A 19,149-nucleotide genomic window follows, 5' to 3' on the forward strand; every position below is an offset into this window, starting at 1 on the left:
ACTCTGGAAAAGATCTGGAGGCATTACTAGACTGAAAGCGTAATATAAAGCAGGTGTGTAATATCGCAATCAAAAAAGCTAATAAGATGTAAAACTTCTAAGAATAAGGAAATAACAGAAGTAAAAGCCATCAGATGGTAGCATATAGGCCAGGATCCAGGTTAATTTTCCCAGCATTTCCTCCATATGATTTTCAAACGATGCCTTGAATCAATTTTGAAGCAGCTCAGTCAAAAACAGTTCAAAAGGAGACACTTTTTTTTTCCAGAAGAGATTCAATAAGATTAAAGGGAAGAACTTAGAGCAGTTAGAAAGAGTCAACACAGACAAAGGACAGGGGTGTGGGTTGACTCTGATGGGATGATATCCGAAAAAAAAAAAAATTAAGGGATGAAAATAGGGATACACCAGGAGAAGAAAAAATGGGGGAAATTATCTCAAATAAAAGAGGTATACAGTAAATAAAAGAACTTTTACAGCAGAAAGGGAAATTGGGGATGGGGGGAAGATGGCTCAAAGAAGGAATAATATACAGATTCAATTTGGTATAAAAATCTTCCTTATTCGACAGGGAAATAGTAGGGGAAGAAAATGGGAAGAAGTGGATAGAAGGGAGGACAGATTAAGGGAGGAAGTGCTCAGAAGCAAAAGGAGAGCCAGAGTAAAAAGAGAAGGAAAAACGGAGGGGAAAAACTGGATGGAAGGAAATATACAGTTAATAATCACAACTGTGACTGTGAATGGAATGAACTCACAAGCAAAACAAAACAGACAGCAAAATGGATTTAAAACCATAATCCAATAATATTTATTTGTAAGAAACACTTGAAACAGTGAGCTATACAGAGTAAAAACAAAGTTCTGAAGCAAAAAGGAGCTGGGGAAGGGCCAGCTATGTGGCTCAATGGATAGAGCCAGACCCGGAAAAAGGAGGTCCTAGGTCCAAATCCAGCCTCAAGACACTTCCTAGGTGTGTGAACTTGATCAAATCACTTAACCCCCATTACCTAACCCTTATTGCTCTTCTGCCTTGGAACTGATTCTCACTACTGATTCTTAGATAGAAGGTAAGGATTTAAAAAAAAAAAAAAAAAAAAGGAGTAACAATCATTATCTGGGACAAAGTAAAAGCAAAAATAGACCTAATTAAAAATTAAGCCAGAAAACTCATTATGCTAAGTATGTTATACAACAAAATATTCTTCATGTATAGGTTGGACTAAATAGCTGAAAACATCCCTTTTAGCTCTAAAATTCTATGGCTGATATTTAAAAAATTCTTAGTTTGGGGATATTTTCTTTTCTTTTCTTTTTTTTAAACCCTTACCTTCTGCTTTGGAGTCAATACTGTGTATGGGTTCCAAGGCAGAAGAGAGGTAAGGGTAGGCAATGGGGGTCAAGTGACTTGCCCAGGGTCACACGGCTGCGAAGTGTCTGAAGCTAGATTTGAACCTTGGACCTCCCATCTCTAGTCCTGGCTTTCAATCCACTGAGTTACCCCGCTGCCCCTGGGGATATTTTCTAACTAAAAAAACCTGGTTAAATAAGTCAATATTTAGTGAAAGCCTTCTTTCAAGTGATAATTTTTATGAGTCTCATTTCTTTTTCTCATGATATACACACACATAAGGATTTAAGTGCAACCAGAGCTTTAAATACATATGATAATATGAGCAAGTCATTTTTGCCATCTGCATTTATTATGGGGGAAGAAATGAGTGTCTTAATTAACATTACACCTGGTACTAAGTTCAGTCAAATCAGTTTTGCCAGACCATAAGCTTCACCCACAATCTGAAGAATACTTATTTCTACTCAAAAAAAAAATATAAGAATGGAATCTGTAAATATCACAGAACAAACTTAAGATGAAAAACATATAGTAAAGCAATTGTCACTAAAGTGAAAAACACAATTCTAGTTATAAGGAAATAAAAGGAAAAAAACAATATTTTTTCCAGAGGGTTTTTACAAAAAGATGGAAAAAACTCCCTTAAGTTCTATTCAATGGAAATTGACTGGAATATATAAAATGAATTTACCTTTCTTTTTCTTCTTCTTTTTCTTTACGTCTCCTTGCCTAGAGAAACAACGAAAATATCAAATATTTATGGAGTACTGACTGTTTGCAAGATTTTGGGGAAACAAATATAAACTATGGAGTCTGCCCTGTAAAACTTATTATCTAGTGAAATAAGTAAAAAATTTACAAAATTATCAATATTTACATGCATGGCACAGAGACTACACTTTAGAGAACAAAAGAAATGACCATTGAGAAATATTTTTATTTAGGAAGTATTTCACACACATTCTCAGACATAATATCTTATACACCATAAAAATTAAAATCTAAGAGACAAAACCAAAAATAGAATATCAATAGGCTCAGAGGAGTTGGCATAATTGAATCTAGCACCTCAAATTTACAAGCAAAGAAACTAAAGCTCAGTTAAGCAACATTTTAAGTCAGGGCTTGAATTTGAAACCAACTTCTCTGATTCCAAATCTATAGCTTTTTTCCACTATAGAAACTAAACATCTTCAAATGTGAGGAAGACAGCTCATTTTGAAGAGTAAAATAGATTAAATAGGGGCAGCTGGGTAGCTCAGTGGAGTGAGAGTCAGGCCTAGAAACAGGAGGTCCTAGGTTCAAACCCAGCCTCAGCCACTTCCCAGCTGTGTGACCCTGGGCAAGTCACTTGACCCCCATTGCCCACCCTTACCAATCTTCCACCTATGAGACAATACACTGAAGTACAAGGATTAAAAAAAAATAGATTAAATAAACATTTCAAAACCAACCTGAAAAGCTAATAAACACCAGTTACAAGAGATAACAAAACTAAGTGACCACTTTCGGAGGTTTAAATATCCATAAACAAAGAGCATTTATTGAATAAACAGGTAGAGAATAATTATTAGAGTTTAAATAACCCTTAAAGATCATCAGGTCCAATCCTCGTAGCTGGTATGAGGAAATAAACCCAGAGAAATTAAGTGGCTGGTCCAAAGTCATGGAACTAGTTATTGTCAGAAAGGTACTAAAAGTCAGATCTCTTAGCTCCCAGCCCAAAGTACCAATATACCACTCCTGGTATTGTTTGCCAGAAATTCATTTTGTCAGATTAATGAAGTTTCATAAAACTTCATTAAATGAAACTAGAAAATGGAAGAAGGAACCTGCTTTGACTCAGACTCAAGGCGTTTCATTCCAAAATTGAGCATAAAGACAAAATATTACAGGATCAGAAACTTAAGAGCTAAAAGAAATTTCAGAAATCATTTAGACCAGTGATTCCCAAAGTGGGCACTACTGCCCCCTGGTGGGTGCTGCAGCGATCCAGGGAAGCAGTGATGGCCACAGGTGCATTTATCTTTCTTATTAATTGCTATTAAAATTTTTTTTAAATTAATTTCCAGAGGGCTAAGTAATATTTTTTCTGGAAAGGGGGCAGTAGGCCAAAAAAGTTTGGGAACCACTGATTTAGACCAACATCCTAATTTTACAGGTAGGAAATCTGTGGTCCAGAAAACCTTACACTATAAATAGCTGACCAGATTCAAATTCAGATCTGATACCAAACATAACAATTTAGTACAACACTACATCAGGCTGAGATTCAGGTGCTATAATCCCTGCACATGCCTACAGAAACATTTATGCTGCAAGTTATACTAAGAATTTAAAAGCTACTAGATATACAACAGATTTTTAAATTGGGATAGTGAGGTATTAGGAAGTGAATGTATGTATGTATATGCACACACAAAATGTATTTAAAAACTATGAAAAAGGAGCATCAGAAAAACCCCAACAAAATCTTGAACTTTACTAATGATATTTTAGAGCTCTTGGTCTAGGATGTAAAATTGTGGTCCCCCTAACAAGGAAAAAAAAAATTAAAAGGAAGAAAAGTAAACAAGAATGGAAAAATGTAGGCCTCTAAATCTCACTGAGTGCACCTTTTAAGTTGTAATGGAAAATATTTTAAGATTCCAAGGAAAACTGAAAGAATAAAAAGTATCAAATGATCTCCAAACTATTTTGCTTCTTATACTGAATATCAAAGGCTGAAAAACAAGTAGTTATTTTGATCAGTCATCAATACCTGAATTCTTCTACAAGTTAACAGAAAGGAAAAAAAAATTCTCATACCATAATAATCATCTAAAACTCCCCTTTTTACCCCATCCTGGTTTTGAAATACAACACAGCCATTTTTTGTTTTGTTATTTACTGGTGTTTTTAAGAAGGTCTTTATTAGTATTAACAATGAAAATCATTACCCTTGTTCTTTCAGTGGGTTCTCTCCAGTAAGCTTCCCACCTTTCTTCCGAATGTATGTAGCACCATGGGAATTTTCAAGTGCTTCTACATCTACTTTCAGAGACATACTATCTGATGAGGGTAAGTGTTTACTAAGACTGTGATAAGAGTAAAAGTTTAGGAAAACAAAATGAACATAAGACAGTCTCATTTTTTGGCATTAGCAAATTAAGTCCTTAAATTGCAAATAAAATAAAAATTTAAAAGAATATAACATCATCAGCAAATTATCAGACACATTTATGCATCACATTTCTTAATAAAATGGCATGGGAGAAGGGCTGTATCTCTTCTTCAGCTCAGAAGCACATTAGAATCCTAATAGCTTCAAACAATGAATACATCATTCTAAAACACTCACCAATCTTACAAAATAAAGATTAAAGGTAATGTATTTGATCAGGTGTAATGATTCAAATCTGACCAGAAAAAAAAAAAAAGGATACACTTTTGCTTTCTCAGGATCTACCAGTGAATAAGCAGAGATAAGCTGTGCCAGAGTATGAACATCTTTTGGGTTTTGCCTAAAAGAAAATTGAAAAAGTTAAAAAACAAAAATTTCAAATATATAAATTAATCAATAGCATCTCTTAAGAAAGCTTATGTGTCAGATGAAGAAGGCAAATAATAATAATAATAACAGCAAAAGTCCATGGATGTAAAATGATGGCAAAGAAAATTAGATGTCCACCCTCTACCCATAAAAGTTTACTTCCATAGTTGCTCCAGGTCACTAATTGCATCCTTCTTCCTGCCATATTTGAGTTTGAAGTTGGCAGCTTCTCTTATCAAAGACAAATGAACAGAAGACTTTGGCTACAAGGACATTAAAAAAGGAAAATGTTAAGCAAAATAGTTAACAATTCAGACATTTAAGTGACAACTGTTTGGACTCACAGAAGCTTCTTTCTTCATTAATTCCTCTATCTTAGTTTTCATTGAAGACCTCAATTATTTGAACATTTAAACAATGGGAAAATTTAAACTATAAACTCAGCAAGAGAATGAAAGTAATATCCAACTTAAAAAGTTGTATTCTATTTACTTTTAAGAAACTGTTTGAAATTTAAGTCATTTCTCCTAAAAATAGTGTTCCACAAAAGTTAGCTTAGCAAAATAACCTGTCCATCTAACACAAAAAGTAAAGCTATTATATAACTGAATTATATTACTAAAAAGGCTGCAGAAATTAACTACTATTACTTCTATTGTTTTTATGTATAAACTCATTCCAATTCTATTGTCAGGACTAAACCCTGTAAAAGTGAAATTTGGGAAATGTATCAAACTACATTTCCCGTGGTCCAACGGGTTTCCGTTTCCGGTTCTTTGGGCGTGGGGAGGCCTACGTCGACGCAGAAAGGAGTTTATAATCTCCTGGGTTAGAAGGAAGGCTCTCTCTTGGCCAGCAGATTTGGGAGGAGACAGGAGACAGTAATGGCGAGGGCGGCGATTTTGAATGCTTACAAGCGCGTGATCTAATAACTTTATCTATCAGCATGGCTTTAATTAAATTACTAATATATATTATTATTACAGCCTTTATCATTTTTCATATTTATAACCCTAGGAACAGAGACTTTTCTGTTTCTCTCTTGGCCTTCAGATATGGGAAGAAGAAGGGAAAATACCAAGTACTATGTTGATTGCCTTACAAACATTATCTCATTAGTTAGGGAATTAGTTGCTATTATTATCCCCTTGTTATAGTTGAGGAAACTGAGGCAAAGAGAAGTAGTGACTTACCAAGTGTCACACTACTTAAATGTCTTGAGGCCAGATACGAATTCAGATCTTCCTGACTCTAAACCTTGGATTCTATGCTTTGTGCCACCTCAATGTTTTTGAGGGTAAAGAGAAGGCCACATGAATTCCCTTCAATGGTAAGGCCAGGATCTCCAAGTATCCTCAACATTCCTAAGTAACAGGGTTTTTTGAGAGTTTATAAGTTGAGGACAGTTCATACTAAAATCAAACTAAAATCTGTTATTGAAATTAAATGGAATAGTCCTGACAGAACTGACCTTTTAGAGGACAGTGTGGTCTCCATTTGCACCTTTTTTTACTCAATATGTATTTATCTGAACCCTCCACTAAATCTGATGCCTCACTTAGGGAGAAAGCAAGTATAGATCTGGCAACATATTGTATGTAGTTCACACCAACCTAGCTGAACTGGAAGAAGCTCATAACTGGAAGCCTAACCAAAGATGACACTATTCTGGTCATAACAACTCACGCAGATGATCTGCTATGTTAAGGAGACCATCTTTTGAGATAGTGATCTAATATCTACATAATCTATAGGATGGACAATGCCTTAGATGGAAAAGGAAGAATCTAAACATTCATGACTCATTTAACAATGACAAAATGACCTCCCTGTACTTTTTGAAGTAATAATGTAGTTTCAGGATTTCTCTATCTTCAGACATATTACATTTGAGAGACAGCATAAAATATAGCTGCAAATGCTGTCTGTAGCCTTCCCCTAGTTCCAATCATGTAACCTGCACTAGGCATATATTCTAAAAAAAAAACAGGGAGAAAAATAATCCTCTACAATACCTTACTGACAGCCCTTGAGAACTGTAACAGGGAGCTGAGATTTGAGGAATTTGTCCATGGCCACAAAAGTGTCCCCATCGGAGGAGAGGGCTATTCACCTCCAGGACCAACTCTATTCACTATGTTGCACTACCTTTCTTTCATGCTTCTTAATTGACTTAATTCTTAATTGGTTATTTTTTGGTTTAAGGATGTGATGTGATACAATAATCACATACACCCCCCACGACGAAATTGACAATAGCTTTATCTGATTGTTTTGGGGTTTTGTTTTCACAAATAACTTGGGAATTAAAAACTAGAATCCTAGAAAACAAGACATCTAAAACACTGTTGGCAAACATCCCCAAATCAGTCTTCAGAGTTTGACTGTATATTTTTGTCATTACAAATACTGAATATAGTATTTTTATACGAAATTACTTGCCTTAATGGAAGCATCCCTACTCTGCAAAAAGAGCTAATTAATAACCCAAAAAAGGAAGAAGTAGTATTAACTTATAAGAAAATTATATAATTTTAAAAGTCACTTTTTAAGCTTCTTGAATGGTGGCAGTACTTGGGGGAAGAGAGGAATTTTACCCATTTACTGACTTAAAAAGTTCAAATAAAAGTCAGGGAAAAAAAGGTTCACAGGTCTAGAATTGTCAATGACCTCAGAAACCCTCTAGTTAAATCCTCTAAATCAGTAGTTCCCAAACTTTTTTGGCCTACCGCCCCCTTTCCAGAAAAAATATTACTTAGCCCCTCTGGAAATTAATTTTTAAAATATTTTAATAGCAATTAATAGGAAAGATAAATGTATCTGTGGTCATCACCGCCCTCCTGGATCACTGCAGCACCCACCAGGGTGCGGTAGTGCCCACTTTGGAAATCACTGCTCTAAATTATACAATTTAAAGTTTCTAATTATTGCAGTCAAAAAAATTCCCAATGAAATTTACTCACCTGGTGATTTTGGTACCACTGGATAGCTTGCGTAAAAACCTCAATGGCACTATCGATATCTTCTTCATGACTGTACATTGTTACTAATGCAGATACCTATGCACAAATTAAAATTAATATACAATAAAATTAATCATGAATTTTCTAGAATTAAAAACATTAAGGAGGAGATAATTGTTGACAAAAGAAACCAGAGTATGTTGACTATTTCGTGTGTATCATAATACTAAATTAGGGGCTAACTAAAGTACTTTTTTCCCAAAAGAAAGAACTGTGAGGAATTTTTTAAAAACTGTCAAGTGTTTTACAAATAGTAAAATTATTTGTTTAAATATTAATTATACCACTCAACTAAAAAACATAAGCAAGTTATAATTTCTAGAGTGATTAGTCATTTAAAATCAACATTTACTAGCTTTGTGGCAACATAAAAAAACACAACTTCTCCAGACATTTTTTTCCTTATTTGTAAAATTGGGATAATGCTGGCAATATCCACTTTGCAAGGCTATTGTAAGGAAGGGATTTTGGGAACCTTCAAATTCAATAATATAACATGAGTTAATATTGCCATGGCTATGCTTCTGTGGTAGGAAAGCTAAAAGTTTTGAGCCTTCCTTCCAATAACTGAAACCTAAGGACTTGCCTCACTAGAAAACTAGTTCTCAGGGAACAAAATATTTTAGCCACAACTCATGAAGACTATATACTCAGGCATGGATGATGATCTCTATTTCAGGTGAATTCTTCTTGCATTACAGGCATTCCGTTATTTACTGTAGGTCAGGCTCCAGGGAATCTCTTATTTCAAAGAGGCTAAGATGCAGTTTACTTACAAGCACAGGTCTAAAGTGTACTGATTTAATTACGTTCCCAACTACAAGGACTGGGCCTTTTAACTGTCCATCCTCTTTATAAAGCATAAAACCCAGCCAAATATTACATTTCATGACAAATTTCTATCTGGGGAAATGATTCCCAAAGTCTTTACCATTTGGTAAAGTTTTCTGATTTTCAATAATTTGTGATAGGGTGGAAACTTAGAATTTTATTTCTGATTGAGTCCTCATTTGACTTCCTATTTACTAAAAAATAGGACATTGGTATTTTGTAAAAATTCATTGAATTATTATCCTAAATAATTGAAATCTCAATGAATTCTGTATATTGTTGTACAAATATTGTTCATAATCGATTTCTGTTAATTCAACAAGATTAAATAACAGAAAAAAAAGTTTTATTCCAAAGTAAGTCACAATTTGTTGGTTAAAATATGGCATTGAGTTGCAAAAATGCAATTTCCAACTCATAAAACACTACTACAACCTAATGACAATCCCCCAGATAGCAGCACTGTCGTAGATGTAGGTATACATTTTAAAATAAATCAACATAAACATACCATTTAAACCAGCATGAATAATAAGCTAATCAAAATAGTTAAACCAAATATCATTAAACTGTCCTAGTTATCAAGAAATTACACTGGGACACATGGTTTCATAACAAGCTACTGCAAAAGACCATAGGTAGGCTAGATATTACTACACTGAGAGAGTGTGAGGATTTTTCTTTCTCATAGAAGCTTTAAAGCTTCTAGGCAGTCAACTGAAAGCATTTGCTCTATAATAAATTATTTATTAATATTTTACCTTTCACAGCAACATATGCACTGTGGGTAAAGCTGTAAAGTGGTAGAACTTTCTGAAAAGTAAGTTCAAATTATGAAAATAGAGTGACTAAAATATCCATACCCTTTGACTCAGAATTCTACTTCTAAATATATACCCCAAGGAGGTCAATGACAAAAAGAAAGGCTCTATATACACCAAAATTCTTAAAGAAAAACTCTGTGAAAGGCAAACCACTAGAAAAAAGTAGATATCCACTATCTAGAGCAGTAAGGGCGAACCAATGGCACAGGTGCTAAAGATGGCACACAGAGCACTCTCTGTGGGCACACAACACACGCCCTGTTCCAGCCACCGCCACCAGCCCACCCCCACCCCCACCCGAGCTAGAAAGAGCTTTATTAGAAAGGCAGAGGAGCTTTAGTGGAGCTGCTCCCCTCCCCCTCTCCACCATGCCTGACCTTTTTCCCCCTCCCCCCGCCCCCTGCCTTCCCGGGGGGGGGGGGGGGGAGAGAAGGGTGGGAGATACCCAGCATGGGTGGTGGGAAGGGGCAGGGCACAAGGTTTGGAGGGGAAGTGGGGGGTGGGGTGGGGGAAGGCGCGCAGGCATGGCACTCCATCTCTAAAAGGTTCACCATCACTGATCTAAAGGATAGTTAAATTATGGTATGTGACTATAAAGCAAAGGCATTTAGCTGCCTAGTTTTACTCCATGTCTCCATAATTTCCTAAATCTTTACCTCCATCTCCCAATAACTTTATACCACCATCATCTGATTTAAAAATATATATTTTCAGAACATCAGAAACTGTCTCTTTGAACTCACTCTGATATAAAATCTGGCAATAGCATTCAATGTATCTATTGGCTGGGTTCCACTCTTATAGTGGAAATAAAAATGCTCTAAGCTGAAATTATAGTGCTCTTGGTCAATTCTTCAGCAATATAAAATAAACAAGGCCAGTTCCCGATAAGTTCCTATTTAATTTCCTTTTCCATTTTTGTATATGTTATTTATAACTCACCATGCCTGGTTTATGCTTTAACTCTCCTATACTTCTCAAAATTAGACAGGCTTTGGTAATATTACCTAAAGGACAAAACAGAATCAGTATTTTATGAAAAATTATGACAGAAGAATTTTACCTTACAATTTTTCCCCCTCCTTCCTATTGTATCCACAGCAAGGAAATGAAAGTCAATGATTTACATTAACTTAATCCTTTAATTTCTAGTTTACTAGTTTCTCAAAAACAAAACAAAAACTACAAAAGATAATAGTCTCCTCCATTCCTCCAACAATTCTTTGTTTACAAGTGTATAAATATTGGATTATTTGTTTCTTTGGATAAAAATTGATGAGTAGTATGTTATATAGAAGTCATTCTCAAGAGACAAGAGGACTTGACTCAAGACCTGCCTTTGACAAAGAATGGCTATGACCTTGGGTGCCCTAAGGGTGATGCAGGAAAAAATAAACTATTTCCTTTCTTCTAATCTTTTATAAAACAACCAGAATGAGAAGTTCCCCTCATCCAAAACTGTCCTAATCAGACCAAATGAATTCTAAACACTTTGTATCTGCATTTTAGAAAGGAGATCAACAAGCCAGAAATTATCTAAGAGGGAAAGAAACAAGGCTGAGGAGAGGATAGCAGACATGCATACTAGAATCAATTTAGGTCAGAGAAGAGAAAATTTAGGCAAGGGAAATAAGAGCAGCACTTTGACAACTGAAGGGAGGATAGACCAGAGAAGGCAAAGACTTAACATAGGCACATTGACTAGCAGGCCATTATAATTAAGCAGGAGAAGATGAGGGCCTGCATCAGGGTGGTGGCAGTGCCAAAGCAGAGAAAGCAGAGCATGCAAGAGGTATCACAAAGATGAAACCAGCAGGCCTTGCCAACAGACTGGATGGTGGGGTAAGAGGGAGTAAGGAGTCAAATATGACACTGAGGTTGTAAGTCTGGGAGACTGGGAAGATAGCAGTTCCCTTAGTAATAATGGGAGCTCAAAAGAGGAAAGGATTTGGGGAGATAAGTTTAGTTTTGGACATAATGAGTTTAAAGACTTTAGAACATCCATTTCAAGATGTTAAATAAGTAGTTTGAGGAGACTGGAAGTTATCATGGAGAGGTTAGAGCCAGACAAGAAGATTTGAGAGTGATCAGTAGAGTGAAAACTGAACCATGAAATGGGAACTGATGGGATCACCAAGTGAAATAATAAAGGGGGAAAAGAGGACCTAGGACAGAGCCCTGTGAGTGAACAATTTTAAGTGGGCATATCCTGTAGGAAGATACAGCACAGAAGACTGAGAAAGAGTAGGAAGACAGAGAGGAGAACCAGGAGAAAGTAGTATTACAAAACCCAGTGTGGAAGAGAGTATTGAGTAGAAGAGAGTGATCAATAATATCAAAGGCTACAGGATAAGAACTGAGAAATTATTACTAGATTTGGCAATTAAGAGATCACTAATAACTTTGGAAAAAGCAGTTCTGATTGAATGATAAGGTGAGAAGCCAGACTGATGGTCTTCTCAAAGAGTTCAGCCACAAAAGGGAGGAGATAAACAGGGGGTAAAAGAGAAGATATAGATAGGGCTACAAATGCTAACAAACTCAGAAAGCAAGTTTCCTTTCCTAAATATACCTAATTTTACTGTTTGACTCAAATAATCATTCAAATATATGAACAAAACATATACACATAAAATTTACATAATGGCCTTTCCTGTAGTTTTGGGAGGGAAGGCAGTCTTTAACTATGTTTCACAATTTGAGGAAGGGACAGCTGAGGGAGAGACCTGGATTTAAGTTACTAACTGCTGATCCTGGGCAAATTCTAGGGCTCAGATTCCTCATCTGTTATGAGAGAGGGAACCTAAATGATTTCAAAATTATTTTCAGTAATATAATTGTAAGAGTAACTTTTTAACTGTCAAGACAGTTCTGAAAAGCTAGGCAGATCAGTGTCGATAGAGCACCAGGATGGAGCTGGGAGGGCCTAGGTTCAAATCTGGCCTCATATTTCCCATCTGTGTGACTATAAGCAAGTTATTTAATCTCAACTGCATAGCCCTTATCATTCTTCTGCCTTACAATTGATACTTAGTATTGATTCTATGAGAGAAGGAAAGAGTTAAAAAAAAGTTCAATATTTCTCTACAAAGTAAAGATTATAAAGATGTTAAATAAGTAGTTTGAAAAGAGACCTATAAAGATCTCACCAAAAGACCAAATCAGTGCTAAAATTCTTAAGACTCCAAAATGGTTCTTCCCACATTCTACCTCGTGTGAAGCCAAAATTACTTCAGGATTACTCAGAATCATCCCTCATTCAATTAAAAACAAAATGACATTCCCAAACTGTTAACCATGTCTGTACCTTGAGCAATTTTCAGCTGAGCCATGGTCAGTTTAATTTCTGCTGCACTGGCTGGATGCTGTTCTGAAAATTCCTAAATGGTTTTGGAAGAAAAAAATAAGAGACATATTTTATTTAATATACCTCTTGATCTTTCAAATAACCTTTTAAGCTCTTAATAATAACTTTAAATATAATCATCTCAACACATTTCTGCACAAAGCTGTGCTGTGGAAATTGAGAAGCAACAGAAACATATTAGAAAGACAGTTGGATTTGGAGCCTACAAAGACATGATTTTAAATCCCACCTCCAACACTTAACTATGTATCTGTGGGAAAATTCTCAACCTCTGAACCTTAGCTTTCCTATTTCTAAAATGAGAATAGAAACTATAGTACCTACACCTACCTCATAGAGCTGAGATGTCAAATGTTAAGTACTTTGTGAACCGTGAAGCCCTACATAAATGCTGACTAGTTTTTCATGCTTTACAAATATAGAAAGTTGATTATTATGAATATTATGGATTTGAATAAGTTCTTTTAAAAAATGTATAGACACTATAACTTCTACCCTTATACCTTTATTCTCTGAATGATGCTCAGAAATATCAGGTTTCCTGGAAAATATTTCACTGTTATGTCACACAATCTAACAAATAAATGTGAGGTACATTCTTCCAATAAATGGAGTTGGTTTTTGCTTGCCCTTCACCCAATTCCAAACAAATTATCAGTAAAATCAGAGGTCAGAATTTAATTTCGAAAATTCATAAATGTGGGCTAAGATTAATCTAGAAATAGAGTAGGGTGGAAGAAAGGGTAATATTCCATGGCCTGTTTGATCATGCCTAACCTGATGAAAGAAATCTGGAACTAATATAAAATAGGTCTCTAAATGAGTAAAGGCACTCAATGTGTTTGTGCCAGAAAGAATTCCAGAAGGAAAACAATCTAATAATGGTATAATTTTAAAATGAACTAAAAGAGAATTATGATTTACCAAATATCCCTTACCATCACCTCTCGAACCAAGTTTTAGTAGCTGTTGAATCATGATGAAAACGACCCAGTGTGCTACATCTCTCTGGGGCCTCATTTTAAAATAAAATTTTCAATCACCTGAAGGAGGTCTATTGCCTTTGCATGTTGCTTTTCTCGGCAGAGCTGTGCAGCTTGGATTAACACAGGCAAGAGATGTTCAGGGCTTTGGGACTGTAAGCTGGTTGATATTTTACGGCACTGATCTGCCTAGGTAAATAAGATTACATTTTTTCACGTAAATAAATAAATTTTAACAATCATAATGAATAAAAAGAGATGAAAACAGCTGAAATAAGATACAACAATTCTATTTGAATTACATACATATTCTTACACTTATTTTGTCCTTGAGAATAAGCTGTATTTCACAAGTACAATTCAGTAAACATAAAACAATAAGATTGACCTTAACACGTAAACCATAATTTGAATCTCTGAATAAATTTTCTCCATAATGATGCCTTAGGAGTACTACGAAGGAAAACAATTAGTTGTTTTTGGTTTTTTTTATGTCATTGTATACCCCCTTCCCATATATCCTAGTGCATGGCATATAGTAATTTAGTAAATGTGTATTCAATGAAAAAACGTATAATCGTTCTGTGAAACTGTCTTCAGAACTAATTTATGATTCACAAAAGAAAAACACCTCACCTTACAGTTAAATCCCTTTTTGGACCAAAAAATTACTAATAGCAACATGAACAATCCTTTTATTCATAGGCTTCTTCATAATTTCCTGTAGTTCCATAAAGCCAAATCTATCCTCAAAGAATGGAAACTTAATACCAAGAAATATGTCACAGGTATAAAGACAAAGTCAAAAAAGGGTTCCAAAAATTAACAGAGTAATGTCAGTATTCTTTTCAATAGGTGTCTAGCTTTCTATAGTTATTTTTTTCAAGTAAATAAATACGTATTTGGATGTTTAGCGCATTTAAATATTTAATGTTTAGCACCTTTAAAATAAAATCTCAGTCACACTTTGTATAAGGCTCTACCTTTAAAAAACTAGCTTATTGGGGGCAGCTGGGTAGCTCAATGGATTGAGAGCCAAGCCTAGAGACTGGAGGTCATGGGTTCAAATCTGGGACTGTAAGCAAGTCACTTGATCCCCATTGCCTACCCTTACCACTCTTCTGCCTTGGAGCCAATACACAGTACTGACTCCAAGACGGAAGGTAAGGGTTTCAAAAACAAAAACAAAAAAAAACTAGCTTACCTAAATATTTTAAAATCAATATCTTAATACTTAAAATTGTTCAATCAGCTCCAAAGGGAGAAAAAAACTTATAGAACCTGAATTCTACACTCTGGTAAATGTTAAATTAGAATTTAATATGAATTTTAGGAATAGGGAGAGTTAAGATCTTTGATCATATTTATATTAATAATTCAGTCTATATATCATAGAACTAAAATGTAAACCAAGAATGATGAGACACAGAACACTGGAAGAGAATTTATCAAAATTAACAAGTTATGAATGTTATTCTTGCCTTCTAAAAACTCATGTCTATTGCATATTCTAGGAATATGAACCTTTGGTATACAGAATGCTCTGTGGGCACCCAGCTGCCCCATCCACCACCAGAGTCTGCTACTAGAAAGGCAGACGGACTTGGGCAGAGCTGCTCCCCTCCTCCCCCCTCTCCACCATGCCCAACAACATTTTTTCACATCTCCCGCCCCTCTGCCCAACAGGAACACACAGGGAATAAGGTGGGCAACTCATAGGAGACAAAGCTGGAGGGAAGTGGAAAGGTCCTTCACTCTCCTCCCCATCTCTACACTTGCTGAGGACATTCTTCACTTCACTCTTCCCTCTGCCCGGAATTTTCTCCCTCCCCTGTGTAAGGTAAGGGGGGGGGGGAGGGGAGAGCCTGGCATTTGGGGGGGGGGGTACATGTGGGCATGGCACTCTGTCTAGTGAGTGGGGTGAGGGCCTGACACTCCTCTAAAAGTTTCTTTTTTAGAGATTGTTTTAGAGATTATGAAACTATACAATGAGCAGATCATATCTCAGATATATTGATATTTAGTCATGATAGAAATAAAATGGTATGTAGTTTTACGAAGTTAAAAAAAATAACAACACAAATGAGCAGCTATGGCCTAAATAATCTTAGCCAAAAAATAACAACAACAAAGAGAAGTGGCATGCTGTATTTTCTTAACAACATTTAGAATATAACCTACCTGGTTTGTATACATTGCAAGTAAAGCTTTGTTAAATTCTATAGCCTGCAGCTGTTTCTTGGAAAGCTTGTGCTCTACTCCATCTGCATTAGTTAGTTTTACTTTTTTCTTGGAATCAAAAACATTTTGGTCCTATTAAAAAAAACAAACAAAGATTCATGACACTTGGTCTTTCAATTTTTTAGTCTCTTAAGCTTCTAGTTTGACTGTTTTGAAAGATTCAGCAACTAGATACCACTAGATCTAGCTTATTAAATTAAATTTAGTTAGATTACAAACACCATATAGTCTATAGGACCCTTAAAATAAAAAGATGGAGTTATTAAGCAATTCTTAATTTTAAATATAAAATATATATTAATATAAGTACTTCTATCCCTGCCTTTCACTGTCTTCTATACTCTGGTCAGGTCAACCTCCCTTTTCTTTTCTTTTCTTTTCTTTTCTTTTCTTTTCTTTTTTAAACCCTGTGTATTGGTTCCAAGGCTGAAGAGTGGTAAGGGCTAGGCAATGGAGATTAAATGACTTGTCCAGGGTAACACAGATGGGAAGTGTCTGAGGCCAGATTTGAACCTAGGACCTCCCATCTCTAGGCCTGGCTTCTCAATCCACTGAGCTACCCAGCTGACCCTGTCAATCTCCCTTTTCTTAACATGGTATGCTCATTCTCACCTCTCATGCACTCAAATGGCTCCCAGAATATCTCTTTTCCCCTTCATCTATGTCAGTGATTCCAAAAGTGGGCACTACCGCCCCAGGTGGGTGCCAGGAGAGAGGTGATGGCCACAGGTGCATTTATCTTTCCTATTATTTGCTATTAAAATTTTAAAAAAATTAATTTCCAGGGGGCTAAATAATATTTTTTCTGGAAAGGGGGCAGTAGGCCAAAAGTTTGGGAACCACTGATCTATATAAATCCCTCTTCAAATTTCATTTCCTTCTGTGAAGTCTTTTATAACTGTTTCAAGCCTATAACTTATTTCTCCCTTCTCCAAATCTGTGTATTTTCTGATTATCTGCACAGTGCAAGATCCATAAAACTTGAAGAGATATTCAAATGAACCAAGAGCTATTTATGTAAAATTATAGCGGGATTTTAAAAAATGTTATTCTGTATTTAGCAAGGCCCTCCTCTCTTTCCTCTCTATCTCAATGAACTCTATTCAGAATAAGGGAAATTGGCTTTCAATAGTACTTTAGAAAGTTCTAAAACAGTTGTTTCTTATATGTATATGTGTATATAATATGTATAACCCAGTTTGAAATGCTTGCCAGCTCTGGGTGGAGGGGAAGGAAGAAGGGAGACAATTTGGATCATTTAACTTCAGAAAATGTGGAAATTTTGTTATTAAAATAAAAAAATTAAATTTTAAAAAATATGTGTGTATATATGTATGTACACACACACACACATACATAAAGACACACACAACATATACACACAAGCTGTGTATCTATTATACAAAGATCAGCCTCAAGTGATTCCTAAGAAGTCTGGCTAATTGGATAATGAAACATTTTGATCATCTAAATCAGTGGTTCACAAACTTTTTTGGCCTACCGCCCCCTTTCCAGAAAAAAATATTACTTAGCTCCCTGGAAATTAATTACTTTAAAATTTTAATAACAATTAATAGGAAAGATAAATGCACCTGTGGTCATCACCACACCCCTGGATCGCTGCAGCACCCACCAGGGGGCGGTAGTGCCCACTTTGGGAATCGCTGATCTAAATCATGAACAACATATAAGTTTTAGCTGCACTGATAATCAATGAATTCTAGTGTACCAATACTGATGATATATCACCTCTTCAATTATTTGCAGAGGGAGGGAGATGTATCCACATACACTCAAGGAGGAAAAAAAAAAAGCACCACACATACTCCTAAAACTATAACCTTCATCAAATAAAAAGTTTAACAAAAAACTGCAAAAATACTTAAGAGAAGAATCTAACCAATTCACACACAAAACAAATATTTCTACATAGTTTACTTTAAATGAAAGGAGATTCTTAAACTTTTAAGGGATAATTTGAATTTTTCTTCTCAAAGGAAAACCTAATTTTCACAAGAAATAATATAAAATTGAGCACCAGAACAATTACCCTTTGATTCTGATCCAATAAAATTTTTCTTGTTTGCTATTAGAAAGAAAATTCCTAGACATTCCTAGACAGTACAGAGATAATGGCTTCATTGTAAAAAAATTTAGATCCTTCCATACCTTATTAATTGTAATGATGTTATTTGCAATTACAGCAAGCAATCCCACATCTGTTGGCCTGTGGACAACAAATTACAGTTAAAATGCGAAAGCCATTAAAAATAAACCAAGTTCTCATGAAAAAATACAACATGCCACTTTCATAAATCCCTTACTTTAATTTGATTATTTGATTGTAAAGCTGCAAAGCCTCTTCTGTATGACCCTGAAGTTGGAGAATATATGCCATCTGACCATGAATGATTGCTAGTTCTGCTTGTATGTCTTCCTCAGTCACATCCTAGGTAAGAAAATATGATAGGATTTTAATCTGAAATAACACTACATAACAAAGACACAGTCCCAAGACTAGAATGGGCTGCCTCAGGAGGTAATGGGTTGCTCCTCACAGGAAATCTTCAAGCAAAGTCTGTATGACCATTTCTGGAGTGTCACAAAAAAAAAAAAGATTCTTATTGAGGAATGAATTTAATAAGTTGGCCTCTAACATCCCTTTCAAATTCTATAACTCAATGATTCTTTATAATACCCAGGTTGAAATGATAATATGGGTTGAGAGTAGTAAATTTAAAGAGAACATAAAGAAAGCCTTTGTAAGGAAAAAATAAGTCTATTTAGATATAGCTTGTCATCCAGAAAACAGGAGAAAAATTAGAGATGTATAAAGTTCTCTTATGGGTTTTTAAGGCATATCTTAAATATAAGAGAACAAATTTTCCTCAAAAAAAAAAAATGTAACAGCTACCCAAGTTTCAATTTTACCCAACTTTCAATTCACACTTAATGACCAAATGCACACAGAAGTTCAATAATTTAATTAATTCAATC

General features: G+C 35.2%; 1 protein-coding gene across 2 annotated transcripts in view; it reads right to left on the reverse strand.

The window, feature by feature from the left end:
* Positions 1 to 19,149, reverse strand: part of SRP72 (signal recognition particle 72) — a 38,663-nt gene that overhangs the window by 6,805 nt on the left and 12,709 nt on the right. The window contains exons 7-17 of one of the 2 annotated variants that reach the window (XM_044680425.1): positions 18,477 to 18,601; positions 18,322 to 18,379; positions 16,093 to 16,224; positions 13,972 to 14,100; positions 12,869 to 12,941; positions 10,504 to 10,568; positions 7,847 to 7,942; positions 5,043 to 5,146; positions 4,777 to 4,854; positions 4,291 to 4,428; positions 2,043 to 2,080 (exon numbers count right to left, since the gene is read on the reverse strand). In XM_044680425.1, coding sequence (XP_044536360.1) covers positions 2,043 to 2,080; positions 4,291 to 4,428; positions 4,777 to 4,854; positions 5,043 to 5,146; positions 7,847 to 7,942; positions 10,504 to 10,568; positions 12,869 to 12,941; positions 13,972 to 14,100; positions 16,093 to 16,224; positions 18,322 to 18,379; positions 18,477 to 18,601 — 1,036 coding nt within the window. The remainder of the gene's footprint in view (positions 1 to 2,042; positions 2,081 to 4,290; positions 4,429 to 4,776; positions 4,855 to 5,042; positions 5,147 to 7,846; positions 7,943 to 10,503; positions 10,569 to 12,868; positions 12,942 to 13,971; positions 14,101 to 16,092; positions 16,225 to 18,321; positions 18,380 to 18,476; positions 18,602 to 19,149) is intronic. The other variant, XM_044680426.1, reaches the window with a different exon arrangement.

This window comes from Gracilinanus agilis, chromosome 6 (genome assembly GCF_016433145.1).
Source record: "Gracilinanus agilis isolate LMUSP501 chromosome 6, AgileGrace, whole genome shotgun sequence".
Taxonomy (NCBI): domain Eukaryota; kingdom Metazoa; phylum Chordata; class Mammalia; order Didelphimorphia; family Didelphidae; genus Gracilinanus; species Gracilinanus agilis.